This window comes from Vanacampus margaritifer, chromosome 20, assembly GCF_051991255.1.
Source record: "Vanacampus margaritifer isolate UIUO_Vmar chromosome 20, RoL_Vmar_1.0, whole genome shotgun sequence".
NCBI lineage: Eukaryota > Metazoa > Chordata > Actinopteri > Syngnathiformes > Syngnathidae > Vanacampus > Vanacampus margaritifer.
The window spans coordinates 13,266,384-13,285,000 of NC_135451.1; the positions used below are offsets into that span (position 1 = coordinate 13,266,384).

The 18,617-nt window shown below is 40.1% G+C and overlaps 1 protein-coding gene across 11 annotated transcripts in view; it reads left to right on the top strand.

The window, feature by feature from the left end:
* kiaa1217 (KIAA1217 ortholog) overlaps window positions 1-18,617 on the top strand; it is a 77,379-nt gene that overhangs the window by 25,815 nt on the left and 32,947 nt on the right. For 7 of the 11 annotated variants that reach the window (XM_077554886.1, XM_077554892.1, XM_077554887.1 and 4 more), the window contains exon 2: window positions 8,797-9,090. In XM_077554886.1, coding sequence (XP_077411012.1) covers window positions 8,977-9,090 — 114 coding nt within the window. In that variant the 5' untranslated portion in view covers window positions 8,797-8,976. Of the gene's footprint in view, window positions 1-6,265; window positions 6,422-8,796; window positions 9,091-10,301; window positions 10,484-17,627; window positions 17,745-18,617 lie in introns of those variants that run through there. The other 4 variants (XM_077554891.1, XM_077554897.1, XM_077554895.1 and 1 more) reach the window with 4 other exon arrangements.

An 18,617-nucleotide genomic window follows, 5' to 3' on the forward strand; every position in this document is an offset into this window, starting at 1 on the left:
ACGCCACTCGAACGCCAATTCAGGCCCTCCCTGCATTACATCACTGGGATGCTTCGGCACTGATGACATCGTCGAGTTTGGGGTGGGCGGGGCTGTCCCTGAGGATGATGTCATTAATAACCAATCAGACCATACCTAAGAGCCTGGTAATGTCTTCTTGTTCCTGCTCTCGATGACGGCGCTTTGGGAGCTTTTATGTCTAACATTGCACTTTGGATTTATGATCATAATGGCTGCTGAGATTTGAATATTCATTATGCAGATGTAATCATCATATTGTGTGTGCAGTTTGCAGTCATGGCATTTTACCATATAGAATCATCTGCTATAGAAGCGCTAGACATATTTTTCCACTTTTATTTAAAGTAGCCGAGCTCCAAGATATTTAATCCAGATATCAAGCACCGCTGCTCTTCAGTGATCTTCAGCCCTCCATCCTGAGGAGCTTAAAGCTTCCTTAGGAAAACTTCTCATCTCCAATTCCGGGGGCGGATTTCCTCCACCCGGCTGCAGCTGTTCCGTGCATTTAAGCCCCCCCCCCCCCCCCCCCACGCCCCTTCTAGACGCCACCAGCCCGGGCCGCGTTGGCCCAGAGACGACCGTTGCCACGGGAGACCGGCGAGGCATCCGAGTCTATAGGCCCACTAGCGCACACTCATGCCACAAGTTAATGAAGTGCACATTAACAAACACGGGCGACTCATGAGGCAGCGCTCGGTTAATGAGCGACGAAAAGGCTGCACTGATCACCTTCGCAGCATGCCGACTTATCGGTTGCATTGTGCTGAAGGTTCGAGTCGGATAGCTTATGAAGATGCTTGCTTGTTTTTTTTTGTTTATTTTTCTGGAGAGCTCAGTATTTTTCATTCGGTAATTTTACCGATTTGACATGTCATCATCATTGCTCTCCTTTTTTTATTTTTTTTTAATTTTTATTATTATTATTATTATTTTTTCATCATTGCTCTCCTTTTTTTTATTTGTATGTTATTTATGTATAAGATGTTTGCTTGTGATAGAGAGAGAGAGAGTGGCATTATTTTCTCCAGATTAAAAAAGGACCTTGAAAAAGTAGTCGCATAGTAAATCGCAATCGGAATATTTAGTGTAAAAAAAAAAAAAAATGTTATTAAAATTTTTTTTTTTTTTAATCTTTCGTCTCTAACAATCTGGCTAAAACTACTCTCTTGACACACACACACAATCAACAAGTACACACCTTTCTGACTTCGGGTCGACTGTGTAAACAAAACAGGAAGTGGCTTTTAATTAAGGGGCGGATTTGAAGGGTAAATGTGACTGACACACGTTAAGTGGACAGCATTACTCGGCCTCAGGCTGCACTGGACGTGAACTTCCTGCCGTGTATGAAACACATGTTCGCTCTGTGTTTCTGACATGTTTGAATATACACCCGACATGCAGAAAGACTAACAGAGACCCAGATGGGAAATGCGATATTTCCCGGCATGTCAGCGTAAGAAACGAATGTGGGGCCGGGTCACTTTGCAACATCTCTGGTGTGGGTTACCTGTGCGGAAACTACTTATCAGTCCTCTTGTCTGTAACAAGTCATATTTGAGCTGCTTTGTCTCGAGGCTAGTATCAGAGGTTTCGGTTTTGTGTGAAAGAATGGTTGGGGATTACAACGAACCGGCAATTTGTTGGCTTCTGGGGTATTCAAAACGGTAAGAGAGGAAGTTTAACACTGCCTGTCAAAGTTGACAGTTACAATTACATCTTCAACTCATTCACTGCCATTGACGGCTATAGACGTCAAAAATTCATTTGAACTATTTCTATTAGTTTAACTTTTTTTTCCCACTTTTGCCAACAAGAGTATGAAAACCTCAAATTTTTTATTGCATTAGAACAGTTATAAAATTTGTGATTAATCGTGAGTTAACTGATGAAGTCACGCGATTAATTACGATTAAAAATTGTAATCGCCTGGCGTCCTTAATTTTTATTCATCTTTTCTTAAAAAAAGAAAAAAAAGAAAAGATTATTAAAAATTAAACAAAAAATGTTTTTGTTTTTTAAGAAAAGAAAAGATTATTAAAAATTAGGGGTATCAGGCGATTAAAATTTGTAATTGTATTTAATCGCGTGACTTCACTAGTTAACTCACGATTAATCACAAATTTTATATCTGTTCTAAGTGTACAAAAAAACATTCTAGGTTTTCATACTCTTGTTAACAAAAAAGGAAAAAAAAAGTTAAACTAATACAAATAGTTAAAATGATTTTTTTTTTTAAGTCTATAGCTGTCAATGGCACATAATGAGTTAATTATGAGAGAAAGCTGTGGTTGATTAAATAAACTCCTAAAGCCACTACTGTGGAGGGAAACATGTTATATTTAATACAGAGCACCTCCATTATGCACAAGTAAATCTCCATCATAACAGGGCTGATTATTTTTTTCAATGAATCTTCGTAGCTTTTTTTTTTTTTGTGTGTGTCCGTGTCAGCACTTTTGTGTATCCACAAGCTTAGTTGCGCGGCAGAGTTTGGCACGAGCACGGGGATTCATTCCTGCGTACAACCGGCAGGTGGAGGCTCGCCAAGCTGAATGTTCAGAGGCAAACTCTGCATAATTCACTCGCAGATCCTTTTGTGATACTGTAAGAAATTTCCATGTGGAATGCTGAGGGCAGGAAGGTTTCAGACTGCAGGCTCGAATTTCTGGTTGTGGTTAGATACTATTTAGAATAGTGGTTGTCAAAATAATTTGAAAAACAGTCATTTGAGATTTTGTTTACTTTATTACACAATACTTGGTGATTTTTTTAAAAAATTATCTTGCACTCGACAAATACTCCTTATATTGAAAAAACTAATACTAAAACTAATCAAGCTAAAATGAAAACTAATCAAAACTAAGAAACCCCTTTAAAAAACAATTGTATTAAAAAATAAATGAAATAAAACAATAAAACTAAGTAAACATGAAATGAAAACTAACTATAAAAAAGAAAAAAAGACAAATCCAAATATATATCTTGTACTCGACAAATACTCCATATATTGAAAAAACTAAAACTAATCAAGCTAAAATGAAAACTAATCAAAACTAAGAAACCACTTTAAAAACCAATTGTATTAAAAAATAAATGAAATAAAACAATAAAATTAAGTAAACATGAAATGAAAACTAACTATAAAAAAGAAAAAAAGACAAATCCAAATTTATATCTTGTACTCGACAAATATTCCATATATTGAAAAAACTAATACTAAAACTAATCAAGCTAAAATGAAACATAAAAAAAAACCTAATCAAAATTAAGAAACCACTTTAAAAACCAATTGTATTAAAAAATAAATGAAATAAAACAATAAAACTAAGTAAACATGAAATGAAAACTAACTATAAAAAAGAAAAAAAGACAAATCCAAATTTATATCTTGTACTCGACAAATATTCCATATATTGAAAAAACTAATACTAAAACTAATCAAGCTAAAATGAAAACTAATCAAAACAAAGAAACCACTTTAAAAACCAATTGTATTAAAAAATAAATGAAATAAAACAATAAAACTAAGTAAACATGAAATGAAAACTAACTATAAAAAAGACAAATCCAAATTTATATCTTGTACTCGACAAATACTCCATATATTGAAAAAACTAATACTAAAACTAATCAAGCTAAAATGAAAACTAATCAAAACTAAGAAACCATTTTAAAAACCAATTGTATTAAAAAATAAATGAAATAAAACAAGAAAATTAAGTAAACATGAAATGAAAACTAACTATAAAAAAGAAAAAAAGACAAATCCAAATTTATATCTTGTACTCGACAAATATTCCATATATTGAAAAAACTAATACTAAAACTAATCAAGCTAAAATGAAACATAAAAAAAAACTAATCAAAATTAAGAAACCACTTTAAAAACCAATTGTATTAAAAAATAAATGAAATAAAACAACAAAATTAAGTAAACATGAAATGAAAACTAACTATAAAAAAAAGAAAAAAAGACAAATCCAAAAAGTTTGTGAGTCTGTAAAATTATACCAAAACTGCCGCATGTGCATTAGTCTAGAAAACAAATATTTTGTTCACAATAGCAACACGCTGACAATTTGGAGCTCATTTTGCTTATTTCTCCACTGTTTTTTATATATCAACATTAGTTCTTCAGTGTGCCGTTATTATGCTAGCTATGCGCCTCTTGGCTCCCGAAAGCAACAGGTCGGAGCCTGTTCTCCGGAGGCTCCCGCCTACATTTAAGAGGATTGCAAGACGCCGACAAATGGGCAACAAAAACACTTAAGGAAAGATCCCCGGCGAGGGTGAAAGTAGTGGCGGCGCCCTCTCGCGTTTCGGCATCAGCCATCAGGCGCTGAGAACGTCCGTGCGCTCGGCCCACCGCTCCCAATTACATGGCCCACAAACTCCCCCATTGATCGCGTTCCCTTCCCTCGGACCACCGCGAAGGTGCGGCAATGTCGCGGCTCCTCCTCGCGGCTTCGGATCGATCCCGGCCGGCTGCTACGGGCCAATGAGCTCATAAGCGTCGGCGGTCGCCTTAAGGAGAAAGATGTGCTTCTAATATTGCATCTAAGACCAGACAGGACCAAAACAACAGCATCTGGGTTCTCCTACCGGGTCCCCTAATTGGGAACAAGTGCTGTCTGGGCTTTGGTGTTGATTTGATTAGGCTTCATTACAACTTCACTGGCTGCCAAATGCGTGGATTCGTTTGGATGTGGCTCTGAAGTGTCCTTTTTGGGTGCGGACCAAAGTGGAACACGATAGATGGTGTGTTTTGGATCACACGCTCGGCCCAGGGGGGTTCGGTTCGGTTCAGTTCAGTTTGCCATCTTAAAGTTCAAGCTTGTTTTTGTTTTTTACTGTGGGGTGGTGATTTAATAATATTTTCAAACTGTAAATATACCACAAACTATGATATCATTTCAAGCTGATAACCTTTTAAACTCAAAATGCATAAATGCAATATATATATATATAAAAAAAAATATATACATTATATATTTTTTATTATTAATATTTTTTTTAAATAAAAAATAAAAAAAGGAGAGCAATGATGAAAAAAAGAAAAAAATGCATAAATGCATTCCATTTTAAATATTACCGCGCTCCCTTAGATGTTTTTTTTTTTTTTTTTTTTTTTAATGCTAGAGCATTTTGATTCCACCCACTGAACTGAAGAGAATGCTTGAAGCAATGGTAGTTATTACAAAAAAACGGCCAGCAGGTGGCAGCAGAGTTTAAGAGACCAGCCGGGGCCATGTTGCAAAAAAAGCTCTTTCGCTCACTGTTTGAAACAGATTTGTGAATAATGATGAAACTTCGCTATATTCTAATGCTAATTGCTGCAAAATGGAAACAGTTAGAAATATATATATTTTTTCTTTTGGTAGTTTGCATGTTTTTATAGCAATAGAACACAATATTCTGTGAGCTTTGCAAAATCAGCCAAAATCCAGTAAAATAGCCGGGAGCGAGGGGGGTTGCTTCAGTGAAAATGGCTGGGAGTGAATGAGTTCATAGTGACCCGTGCCAAGAGACCAAGACTTCAAGTAGTCCCACTTGTTTTTTTGCCTTCATTTTCGCACGAGTCCTTATTTATTTCAGACGAACCATCGTCGGTCATAAACAGGCTAATCTTAAATATTCAGATCTTGCGATTATATTTTGATCCCAGTCTGTGTCTTTGGTCCATGTCCACCTTTGCAGAACTCTAGTAGAATGGGTCTGCTAGTGGACCGAGAACCACGTCTTCAAGTGGTCTGACTTTAGACAAATAACATTTACACAGCCTGAACAGACCTTAACTGTCCCGAGTCTGTCATGTTCTGATACATTCCGGTCTTTTTGAGCCTGGCCGGGTCTGTGGACCATGTCTAATTCAGCCGGACCATACCAGAGTCAGTTTGCCAACGAAGCCACAGCCACGTTTTCAGGGTCACGTGATAGCCTTCACGCTTGACCTAAGACTTGGTTTTCCTTCAAACAAAGTCCAAGGAAACAACATGGCACCTGTTCGTTTTTTTGTTAGCAGTATTCCCCCGCAACAGCGCTGACTGGCGTTGCCGCACACTCCACGCTTGCAGATCTTCCGGCCCGAGGGCAAAAAGAGGCTGGACGCACTTTGTCCTGGAATGCAGTTGACTTTCTAAATCCCCCAGCAGTCTATCCTGGGGCGGCGGGGCTGGGCCTATCTCGAGCCCCCCTCTTTTTTTTTCCTTTTTTTTTTTTTTTCTCCACGTGAGCTGCTCGTGGAATCTGTAAGCGCGCAAGCAAGCAGCCAGTCAGCGGGTCAACCGGAGATTCGTACCCTCTCGCCACAAGCTTTGTTTTTTTTTATGTTTGTTTGCGAATGCTGAAGGTGCAATGGAGGAAGAAATGGCAGATGAAGATTGTTCCTGTGCGGAAGGTAATGAGTTTTTTATCCTCACACGCCGCTCCAGCGGTGAGCGCAGTTCATTCCGAGTTTGTTTTGTCTGCGGAGTGTAATTTAGTGAGCGGTGAGGGGGAGCTGTTTGGGAGTTAAAAATAGGTCTGGAAGTACATGAGGCATGCCGTGGCCCCGAATTAGAGCAGGGTGTCGGGTGGGGGGGGTGCGGGGGGACCACGGTACCGGTGACAGACGCTGCAATGTTTTGCACCGTCGCCGTTTTTCTTTCTTTCTGTGTTTACCGATCAAAGCTGGGATTCCTCAAAAGATCCGCGGTTTGAACTCAAAACAGAAGGAGGGAGCTTCATCAAATTTGCATACGTTTTCCTCCTATTTGCTTTCTTGTCCCGAGTTAACTCATTCACTGCCATAACTTCATTTGGACTTTTTCTATTAATTTAAAAATTTTCCACTTTTGTTAACAAGAGTATGAAAGCCTCGATTTTTTTTTTTTTTTATTGTTCATTTAGAACAGATATAAAATTTGTGATCAATCGTGAGTTAACTAGTGAAGTCATGCGATTAATTTACGATTACAAATTTTAATTGTCTGACGCATTAGGGAATTCTTGCCACTCCGCCCACCCAGGGCGGCGGCCATCTTGGCCAATTGATTAGGCACGCCCAGGATTCTAACCACTCCGCTCGCCCAGTGCGGCGGCCATCTTGGCCAATTGATTAGGCACGCCCAGGATTCTAACCACTCCGCTCGCCCAGTGCGGCGGCCATCTTGGCCAATTGATTAGGCACGCCCAGGATTCTAACCACTCCGCTCGCCCAGTGCGGCGGCCATCTTGGCCAATTGATTAGGCACGCCCAGGATTCTCGCCGCCTCGCACACACGGGGCGGAGGCCATCTTAGCCATTTGATTACTACTAAAATTACTACAACTACTACTATTACTATTACTACTACTACAAGTATGAGTACTACTAAAAGTCTTACTACTAATCTTTTTTTTAAATCACGTCAGGCGATTAAATTTTGTAATTGTAATTAATCGCATGACTTCACTAGTTAACTCACGATTAATCACAACTTGTATATCTGTTCTAAATGTACAATAAAACAATTCTAGGTTTTCATACACTTGTTGACAAAAGTGGGAAAAAAAATGTTAAACTAATAGAAATAGTTTGAATGAATTTTTGACGTCTATAGCCGTCAATGGCAGCGAATGAGTTAAGAAGCCGCCTACGCTACTTGAACTGTGCTCCTTCAACCACAGGAGAAGTGAACCTTTTACCAATCGGCGCATCCTGTCATCTCCAGTTTATTTTCCCTTTTCTATCGTTTGACGTTTTGCGTGCCGTGTTTACTAGGATCAATCCACATCTGGTATTTTTGGAGAAATGGGCCATGATGATGATGTGTTTCTTGTGCTGTCAACCAGAGAGGCTGTTTATGCGCGCAAACGCTCGGGCGACTGCGAGGCAACCCGGTGGTACAAAAGCGGAAAACTCGAGTGGCTCTCTGTGTTGACGATTGTCATAAATAGAATAAAGTAAATACGATCGCTTCCCTTGCTGATGCTGGTTGACAGTTCTTAATGTCTAAATAACTTTTGCTGTGGAGAATATTGTTTTAGGAACATTCTTAACTGTCATACATGTATAAAAAAAAAACTTTACTCATGTGTATACAAAGTATATTTAGAAATATTTGTCATATTTTTCTGAGCAGCTTGACACTTTCCGATTTGGAGTTTTTTTGTTTCGTTTTTTTAATTCTCAGTCTATCATGTGCAGGGATTTTATCCGAAGGGATTTATCTTCTTCTCACGCGACCAAACCCAGAAAGCGGGTGAGCTGTAACGTTCAATGCGAGCCCGAGGGCACTTTGATGTCAATTTCAGTCGACAGCAGGGGGCGGTGTAGGACAAATGAAAGTTGCAGAAAATGAATGAAAACGGATACAAGAATCTGCTTTCGGGTCAATTAATGGAGCTCGGAGTTCAATGCAAACACGGTGAAGCAGCATTTTGTTGTTATGCTGCACGCAAATGGAAAAAGTGGAACAGAAGTGAAATCAGCCCCAAAATAACTTTTCTTCTTCCCATTCCCTTTCAGGCAGAATTGGACTTTATCCTTTTGTTGTTGATATTGTTTTTTCTTTCTCTCTCTCTTTTTTTGCTTGGATTTTCTATTTGGCCGTTATCCCTTTGTCACCCTTTGTCTATGTTCTTGCTTGATACACTCGTGGGTCACCGAGTCTGTTGAAAGCTCGCAATAACATAACCCCTTCATGAACCTGCGCGAGGACCAACATGCTAGCATACAATCTGTGTTGTTGACAAAACATCAGCACCTCACATATGTCTTGACCTCATGTTTTTGTGCCCCCCCCCCCTTAGAGCAGACCAAGAGCAACCTGAGGGTCACCTCCCCCGAGGACGCCGAGCACGCCACACGGAGGCAGGCCTCGCCAAATGGGACGACGACCCCTTCCAGGGCAGACGCCAAAGGCAGCGGCCGCGCCGTCCCGCGCAGACACACGTTAGGGGGGGGCCCGCGGTAGCCGAGAGATCCTGGCCATGCAGCCGCCAGACATGGACAAGAAGAGGGAGGCTTTCCTGGAGCACCTCAAGTACAAGTACCCCCATCACGCATCGGCCATCATGGGGCACCAGGAACGGCTGCGGGAACAGGTAAGATGGGCTGGATGATGTTGCATTTGAGACAATTCCTGATTACATACAATGCTATTGACTTCAAAGTTAAACACAACAGAACTGAACTGTATTGCACTGGATTATAAAAAAACAAAAAAACATGCACAGTTTGAACATTTAATTCAGTGATTCTTTGACTTACCACAAGAGGGAGCCTGCGTACCACCTGTGGTACTACAATAAAAGGCATGAATAAAGTTTTTTTATTTTTTTATTCACTTGTTAAAATATGACTTTTCTCATTTGTTTTATAATACTGTACTATGATTTTATTTGGGAAAAAAGATGACTTAATTCTTGTAAAGATTATGATTTATTTTCTTAAAAAAAAAAAAAAAAAACTTTATTCATGTAACATTATGTGTTTTTCCTTTAAAAACGTCCAACCTGCCAAAATACTTTCTTGCAAAAATGCAACTTTGATCTCAAATATTTTGAGAAACACATCTTTTCCAAGATAAAAGGTGTAAAAAAAAAATTGTGTGATAATAGTATATAATAATAGTGTAATAATTGCAGTTCTCTTGCGAAAATATTAATTTCTTTTCTTCACAAAATATTTAAAAAGAAAGTTTAGCAAGGGTAAAACAATAACTTTAATACCATATTGCATCTCCATCTTGAAAAAATTACAACTTTATTCTCGTAATATTACAAATTTAAGACCAGTCTTGTAAATTGCATGATATGATCAAAAAATATCTATTTATGTAACATTACAAACATTTTTTCCATCGTAAAAATCTGTGTAATATCTAACAATAAATGTAATAAAATTTAATAAATGCATTAATAAATTAATTTAAAAAAATTATTACTCAGACAAAAAAAAATTCTCGTTTAAAAAAACAGTTAATCTCATTGTTAACTTTTTTTTCCACAATTTTTTTTTACATTTGTTGTCCTATCATTAGGACTTTTCATTTAAAAATTGCCAGCCAGCTAAAGCGTTTTATTTACAATATGTATTGATTGTCCTTTTTTTTTTTTTTAACCTTTAGTTTTTGCATCATCCGGTGGATGACAAAAGTGTCCACTTTTCTGCTGAGCGCAGCAGAATGTACTTTGTTGTCAGTCGAGAGCTTGTCAGACAGGTACAGTCGGTTTTAGTCAGCTGCAGCCCGGCTGGTCTGGCTTGGGGTGGGTGGAGTCACGGCGGTTGCCATGGCGACACCGCGTGATGTCACCACTGGAGGGGGCTAGCTGTTTGACTTGTCGGAGCCTGTAAGCGAGAGACAGACAGACGGAGAAGTGCACGGAACCGACGATGGTCTCACGGCGCAGTTTGCACGTGGATTATTCCAGTCTCTTACATGAGCGAACCAACTTTCTTCCTCACTGTTTTGACAGTTAATCGTTGACCTCTGAGGTAGGTCACAATTCTTTTCTCTTCTGTTTTTAGTCCAAGTTGTACTTGACGACGTGCGCGGACTCGTTTGGCAACTTGTCCGCTGGGCAGGTGCCGTTGCCTCCATCGCTTGAGAGGGGGGGGAAAAAAAGTTGTTTGGCTTTTTCGGTGAGGAGAAGGTCGCGTATGTACTTTTTGGGTGTTGCATTTATGCGTCACTTGTTGTTTATTGTACCGTTTTTACGCAAAACGGAAACGTGTTATACCAATACCAGTACTCAAATCTTATATATATATATATATATATAATTTATGTATTATTTTGCAGTATTATGCCCTTAACCCGTGGGCAGTATTTTATTTTGAAATGGCTTGGTCAGAACCAACAAAAAGCCCAAAAATGGTCACAATAACACCTAGGGGTTAAATACTGTTTATTCTGTTTTATATGATTTTTTTTTAAATTTGCATTCATTTTATATCCATAGTATTGTTTCCACTTTATTATTAGTTTGCAAATGTTCTTTTAGTGAAAATTAGCTACAAAATGAAGTGGTACAGCATTAAGAGGCATGGCAATGTGTCATAATTCATCATAAGATCTGAAATAATATTGATTGTTATACATGTATTAGTATTTCATTCAATACATCGATTTTTTTAATTTATGTCGTGAGTGTTTATTGTATAATTAATACTATTATTACAATTATTTCATTAGTCTTTTTACAGTTTGTTTGTTTTTGTTCATATTTTGGTGAGCAGCATTGAGTCATGTCTTACTGAATGAACATCATAAAATCATCAAAATGTTATTACTGTATATTATTATCACATGTCAAAATGTCATCAGTTGTGGGAAAATGTTTTAGAATTTTTGCATTTTTTATTTTTATTTCATATGATAAACTCTACATTATAGTGTCTTTTTTTTTTTTTTAAACGTTATTAATTTGCTATTATTTATTCATCTAAAAAAACAAACTTGAAAAATGCAACATCAAATCGACCAAATGGAAGTTTTTCCCACGCCGGCGATGTAAGCGTGCCGACCATACAGGAAGAGCAAACCCCGCTGGCGACGGTGCGTGCCTCACGGGTGAGAAAAACAAAACAGTCTCAGGAGGTTTGAGTTACAAAAGGCGGAGAGTTTCAGAAAAGGCGAAGACGATATCTCCGACATAACTTCCCAAATTCTCACCTCGAGAGCGTTTGATTCAAGTCAGCGTTTATGTGTTTGTCTTCCTCACAAAAGCCAATGGTTTCATTTCCAGGCCATGAAAGACACGGATCAGTGGACATGAGATAACATCCCACTGGCATGACCACCGCCAGCTAACAGCAACAGAAGCGCCTGAGCGCTCACAAACACACACATACAATTCCTTCCTTCCTTCCGCCCGCGTGCGCGATGAGCCGTGAATTCCGAGGTGAATGGTTTTGTTCGGCACAGTTGAACGGCCATTTTAGGCGAGCGGCTCTTGAACGGCCGCGACGTGATCATCCGCTGGCCCGTGCGTGCGTGCGGGTCACCAAAAGCAATCGGGTACCTGTGCAGCCGCAGCAGACATTGTAGGTAAATTTAACACATGGTTTAGCTTTCAAAGAGTTGTAGGTACCAAAAAACTTGCTTCCTATCTCAGGACAGACCGCTTCCAAGTTGTTACACCACACTATTATTACCTGTTAGCTAGCTACTAGCAAATGGTCATTAGCAATCCAATTGGTTGGCTCTTTAGAGCTGTGCAATTTATCGAAATTAAATGACAATTTCTGCTTTTATACCCCACAATTACAAAATCAGCATAATCCTAATAAAAAAATATGCGTTTTTTTGAGTTGTTTAAATGTACACATTTGCACCTTTTTAAAATTTTAAAATAACTAATTCAGCAAATTTTCTTTCATCTAAAAATAAATTGCATAATTATAGTGTTTCAAATAATTTTATTTGTCTTAATATTATTTTTTTCATTAGTTTTTTAGGTTTAAATTTTTTTTGTTTTGTACCCAAAAAATTATTATCATCCTACTGCACAGTGCACATGCGGCACTCCAACATAAATAAATAAATAGATATATATTATTATAAATTCTGTTCGGTCCAAAAGGAACTTAGATAATTATAGTGCTTCTATGTTTTTTAATGGAATATATGCCACGGAGGAGGCGGGACTTCCGACTTCCTGGTTTTCACACATCAGCTTTGTTTCCTTTTCCTGTTTGCGATGGTAGGCCGCGTCCCAGTTCTTGCGCTTCCGCCTCGGTCGACGGGTGCGAGTGTGTCTGTTTCAGTTGTCCAAAGCATTTCCGAGAGTTGAGTTGTTGGGTGGGGGGTGGGGGGTGGGGGGGGGTGTTTGGAATGCAGCCATCAGTAGCCGGAAACAACACTGATGTGTGAAACCCGGCATCAACCCCATTGGTCTTAATATTTTAAAGGTGTAAACATTTTCTTGTTTTGTACCAAAAAATAAATTATCGTCCTACTGCACAGTGCACAAGCTGCACTGAACTTCAAGTTTTTTCCAACATAAATAAAAAATAAAAAAATAAATACATATTATTATAAAATCTGTTTGGTCCAAAAGGAACTTACACAATTATAGTCTTTCTATTTTTTTCAATTGGTCTTAAACATTTTCTTGTTTTGTACCCCCAAAAAATAAAATAATCGTTTCAATAATCGTGATTTCAATGACCAAGCCTGCATTATACCGGGGGGGAAAAAGTGCACGCTGAAAGGAGCTCAGACCCGATTAGCTTCTCTGATTAAGACACTAGCATTGTGTCGTGTCAAAAAAACAAACAAACGCCGTCTGGCGTTGACTTGTTTATCGGTGGCAATCAGATGCAGGCCAATCATCGGGCCTTCTGTCAGGAGGGGCTTAACCCCAGAGACACGCTGGATTAGACGGGGGGCATCGGCGCCACTGCACGCGCCGCTTGCCCTCCGCGGTCGGGGAGCTGCGCCCCTGCAACCCCCCCCCCCCCCTCCAATTAGCCCAAAGGGCTAAAGCGCGCATGCGGTCAACTTCGTGTGCCGTTTGTTGCGTTCCAAGTCATTAAGACGGCTTCTGCTTCTGATATTGGCGGCGGAAATGAGATGATCGGTAACAGACGCTTTGCACGGAAACCGCGATGACAATCATTCTTGTGACGCCAAATGAGGAGGACAATAAATGATTGTTTCCTGCGGGAATTGTATCTCATCCCCAGAGAGTGGACGCATGCTTCAGTGTCTCTCTGACCTTGACGATGATGAGCATTAACAGGGTCTTTGAGTCCACACAAAGAAGAATGCGAGGGGGGGGGGGGTGCTTTATAAATCTTAAGATTATTTTCTGTCCATTGTGATAAATGAAGTGTGCTTTGCCGCCACTATGGAAAATTGACATTGTGATCGCTTATATACAAAAAAAAAGAGCGGTCCCTGGAGTGCCTGCCCACTCACTCATCAAGTGTGAAATTACACAACCAAGTAACTCTTTTGTGAGTTGCCTATTTCTGAAAATGTGTTAAATGAGCCGGTGGTGGTTTCGCGCCACTAACTTAGCAACAAAAATGCCCTTTTTGTTCGTCGTTCCCACTTTCAGAGTCAATATCACTCCGCCAGGAGTCCGTAGAACACGTCGTCGAACATCTCCAGATGTCAAATCTGTACATGACTTTGGGGAAAGAAAGTCAAGTTAAAGCATTTGGACGTTGGCTGCCACCGTTAATAAGAGCTCCAGCTAAGGTCGCCCGAGGAAACTGTAAAACTGCACCCGTAAATTTGGACGACACAACTGTTAATGACCCGCACATAAATATCAGCAGTGGCATTTGAACGTAAACCAAAGTGTTCTCCTAGCTCTCCATCTTCTCATTCTCAAGTCTTTGCATGCCGCCCCGACATCTGGATTCCACCTTGGGCCGAAAATATTTGCCTACTTCAAAAGACAGAGCGGAGACGGGGGGGGGGATGTCAGGGGTGTCTGGATCGAAGCGGCTTTATTTCCCTCTGAAGAGAACAAAATTGGCATTGAGTTGGTTGGAATTGCTTGAATTAGGATTCTTTCGCAACAAAATTGCGGAAAACCTGGAAGTTAACTAAGCATATGATCTGAGAATATACAGTATATTCAGACCAGAGGAGTCGTAAATTATTTCTTATCTTGCCCGCGGCTAATGGCTAATAACAAAACAACGTAGCCGGCTAATGGCTGATAACAAAACAACGTAGCCGGCTAATGGCTAATAACAAAACAACGTAGCCGGCTAATGGCTGATAACAAAACAACGTAGCCGGCTAATGGCTAATAACAAAACAACGCAGCCGGCTAATGGCTAATAACAAAACAACGTAGCCGGCTAATGGCTAATAACAAAACAACGTAGCCGGCTAATGGCTAATAACAAAACATCGTAGCCGGCTAATGGCTGATAACAAAACAACGTAGCCGGCTAATGGCTAATAACAAAACAACGCAGCCGGCTAATGGCTAATAACAAAACAACGTAGCCGGCTAATGGCTAATAACAAAACAACGTAGCCGGCTAATGGCTAATAACAAAACAACGTAGCCGGCTAATGGCTAATAACAAAACAACGCAGCCGGCTAATGGCTAATAACAAAACAACGTAGCCGGCTAATGGCTAATCACAAAACAACAAGGCAACTTGAGGACTGCCTGTATTCTTAAATCTCAAACGACTCCACTGTACATTATGTTGACAAGCTAGCTGCCAGTCACGACCCAAGTCTTTTTCTGCATCATCTTCAGAACTTTACCACCCTGCTCTTTCTGGCGTCATCCCCACAAGGGGTCTCGCCTGCTTGTCGGACCTCTAACTGTAATCATCCGTCACACTGCTGTTCGCTATCAAAGCTGACTAGCTATCAACTGGTAGCCAAAGCTAGCTACTCCTCCGCTAACATAAAATACTCAACACTTAAATGACCCCCATGAGTTGTCTTGTTAAGTGTCCTGGGGTCTTTTGGAAGGTGCTACAGTATATAAATCTAAGCCATTATTATCGTTATTATTTACTTTTGTTTACTCGGGTTAATTCCTTGCTAATATGTTAAGCATGCCGACTGTTTGAAAATGAAGTTCACTTGGTTTGCGGTTGTTTTAGAAGATTCTGTGAATAATATATGTAGATGTACAAATGAGTTTGACGATGCCGTTTGTGGTCTTTGCCTTTTTTTGTCTTTTGACTATTAATTAATCGTGATCTAGAGTTATTCAGGGTTATGGCGAGGAGTGTTGGCATTAAACACAGTTAGCAAACTAGTTGTAGCATTTTATAAATTGTGATTTGAATTAGTATTCAACGACAGGTGTGGAAAAAAATAATGGCATTAGTCCTTTCTGTACTTTTTTTTTGTCTTTTGACTATTAATGAGTCGTGATCAAGAGTTATTCGGGGTTATGGCGAGGGGAGTTGGCATTGAACACAGTTAGCAAGCTAGCTTTAGCATTTTATAAATTGGGATTTGAATTAGTATTCGACCACAGGTGTAAAAAAAATAATGGCATTAGTCCTTTCTGTACTTTTTTTTTGTCTTTTGACTTAATTAGTTTTGATCAAGAGTTATTCAGGGTTATGGTGAGGAGTGTTGGCATTGAACACAGTTAGCAAACTAGCTGTCGCATTTTGTAAATTGTGATTTGAATTAGCATTCAACCACAGGTGTCGAAAAAAATAATGGCATTAGTCCTTTCTGTACTTTTTTTTGTCTTTTGACTATTAATGAGTCGTGATCAAGAGTTATTCAGGGTTATGGCGATGGCAGTTGGCATTGAACACAGTTAGCAAGCTAGCTTTAGCATTTTATAAATTGTGATTTGAATTAGTATTTGACCACAGGTGTGGAAAAAAATAATGGCATTAGTCCTTTCTGTACTTTTTTTTTTGTCTTTTGACTATTAATGAGTCGTGATCAAGAGTTATTCAGGGTTATGGCGAGGAGTGTTGGCATTGTACAGCAAGCTAGCTGTAGCATTTTGTAAATTGTGATTTGAATTAGTATTCGACCACAGGTGTGGAAAAAAATAATGGCATTAGTCCTTTCTGTACTTTTTTTTGCCTTTTGACTATTAATGAGTCGTGATCAAGAGTTATTCAGGTTTATGGCGAGGAGTGTTGGCATTGAACACAGTTAGCAAGCTAGCTGTAGCATTTTGTAAATTGTGATTTGAATTAGTATTCGACCACAGGTGTGGAAAAAGTAATGGCATTAGTCCTTTCTGTACTTTTTTTTGTCTTTTGACTATTAATGAGTCGTGATCAAGAGTTGTTCGGGGTTATGGCGAGGGCAGTTGGCATTGAACACAGTTAGCAAGCTAGCTTTAGCATTTTAGAAATTGTGATTTGAATTAGTATTCGACTACAGGTGTGGAAAAAAATAGTCCTTTCTGTACTCGGGTTATCTTGCTACATAGTGTTAGTATGTACCCCCCCCCCCCCGCCTCCCATCTCATCATATAAAATCAACCCTTATTTGTCCTCTCATAAGATGTTACCTGGAGACCGTCCCGTTTCACCTGAGTAGACCTCGTCACATAAACAAAACCGTGTGAAATATGAGCCTCGGCCCAATGCGAGCGAATGGATGGGCGTGCTCCTCTTTTGTGTTCCGCCAGCCAGCGCTTTGCACCACTCGAGTGTTTGCGAGTTATTCTGGACGAAAAGCGATATTAAAGGGCAAGTCCGGACAGATCGGAGCGCTGTCAGCCCGTCAGCAAATAGTTTGAGTGTGTTTCCCTGACGGAAGGTGGCAAGAGTGGGAGTTCACACCGAAGCCGATGAGTGGTCTGCCTATCTTTGCTGCGTGTGAGACTCGGCCTGCTTTGTAATAATGGCAAAAATGCTTTTATGAACTGTACAGGCGTTGTTTTGCGACATGCAGACTTTTTGGAGTATGAGAAAGCCAGTGTGATGATGTGTGTGCGTGTTATGACCGTCACCTGCTGAGTGTCTTGCATAGACTGTGTGGTCTTATCTCCGTGGGATACGAGTAGTATCTCTTTATCTTCGGACACGGGGGAGATCAGTGCCCGAGCTGAACACGGGTTCGAGTGTTGAGAGGCTTTTTTGAAAATGTACAAGCAGGGGAGGGGAGGGGTTTGAGGTAGACCAGAAAGGAAAGAGGCAGGAACTGTGGGGCAGTTGTAGAGAGTGTGCTACAAGTTCTAAAACAACACCCAGAGGAAGAACTGCTTTCCTCTGGACCAGGGGCTTTCCGTTCGCACGTGGATGGAGCTGGTGGATGGAGGTCCGCATGTTCCTAGAATGGTAAATGATGCGTAGTTTCTTTTTTCTTTTTTTTTTTAACTCTGTTGTTTATCTTAATGTTTCAAAGTGCTTTTTTTTTTTTTTTGCTATAGCAAATGTTAGGATGTCCGCATTTTACCGATTTGTCATTTGGAAAAGTCTCCAGCTAATCATTTGAAATAGCTCCGGACTCTTGGGCAAGATGTAAAGTCTTTGTGCTTTCTGTACTCGGGTTGCTGTCTTGGTATTCGTTAGCTTAGCACGTTATCAATTTTCATTTAAAATGGTCGTCGGGGTGATGAGATGCAACTCGGGTTTTGCTATCTTGCTCTGTGTTAGGTAAGCGTGCAAGATGGTAGCGGTGATCCATTTTTGACTTTTTATTAACTTTCCTGAGCCTGCTTGAATAGAATACCGACCCTCGGAAAATTTAAACAGCCGAGCCCTCGAGTGCTTGCTGTTCCCAGCGGTTCACATATCTGATGGTTATGCAAAGTTGACTCTCGAACCAACCCCCCGCCTTCCCGCACATTCGGCAGAGCGGTTGATGTCTGCCCGTGATAACCGCGGCTAATTTGTATACGCCTGAGAGCGTGAAATCGATTGGACGGCGCCCGCTCAGACGTCGGAAATGTCAGCCAGGTTCGACAGACACTCTATTGTCTCCGTTGTTACTCTTCAGATCTTGAAGGACTGGCACAAAAAAGGAAACCCTCCAAAAGTCACGTTCTGCCGTGACACTGGAGACCGAAGAGTAATTCCCACTTAAGACGCAAATTAGCGAGTCAGCGCAAGTCAGAAAGTCCATCAGGGGAGTTTGGACTGCCGGATTAGAAGAGGAATTCATCAGAGGAGGAAGCCACAAAGGGAATGGATGACGGGGGATTTGGCCGT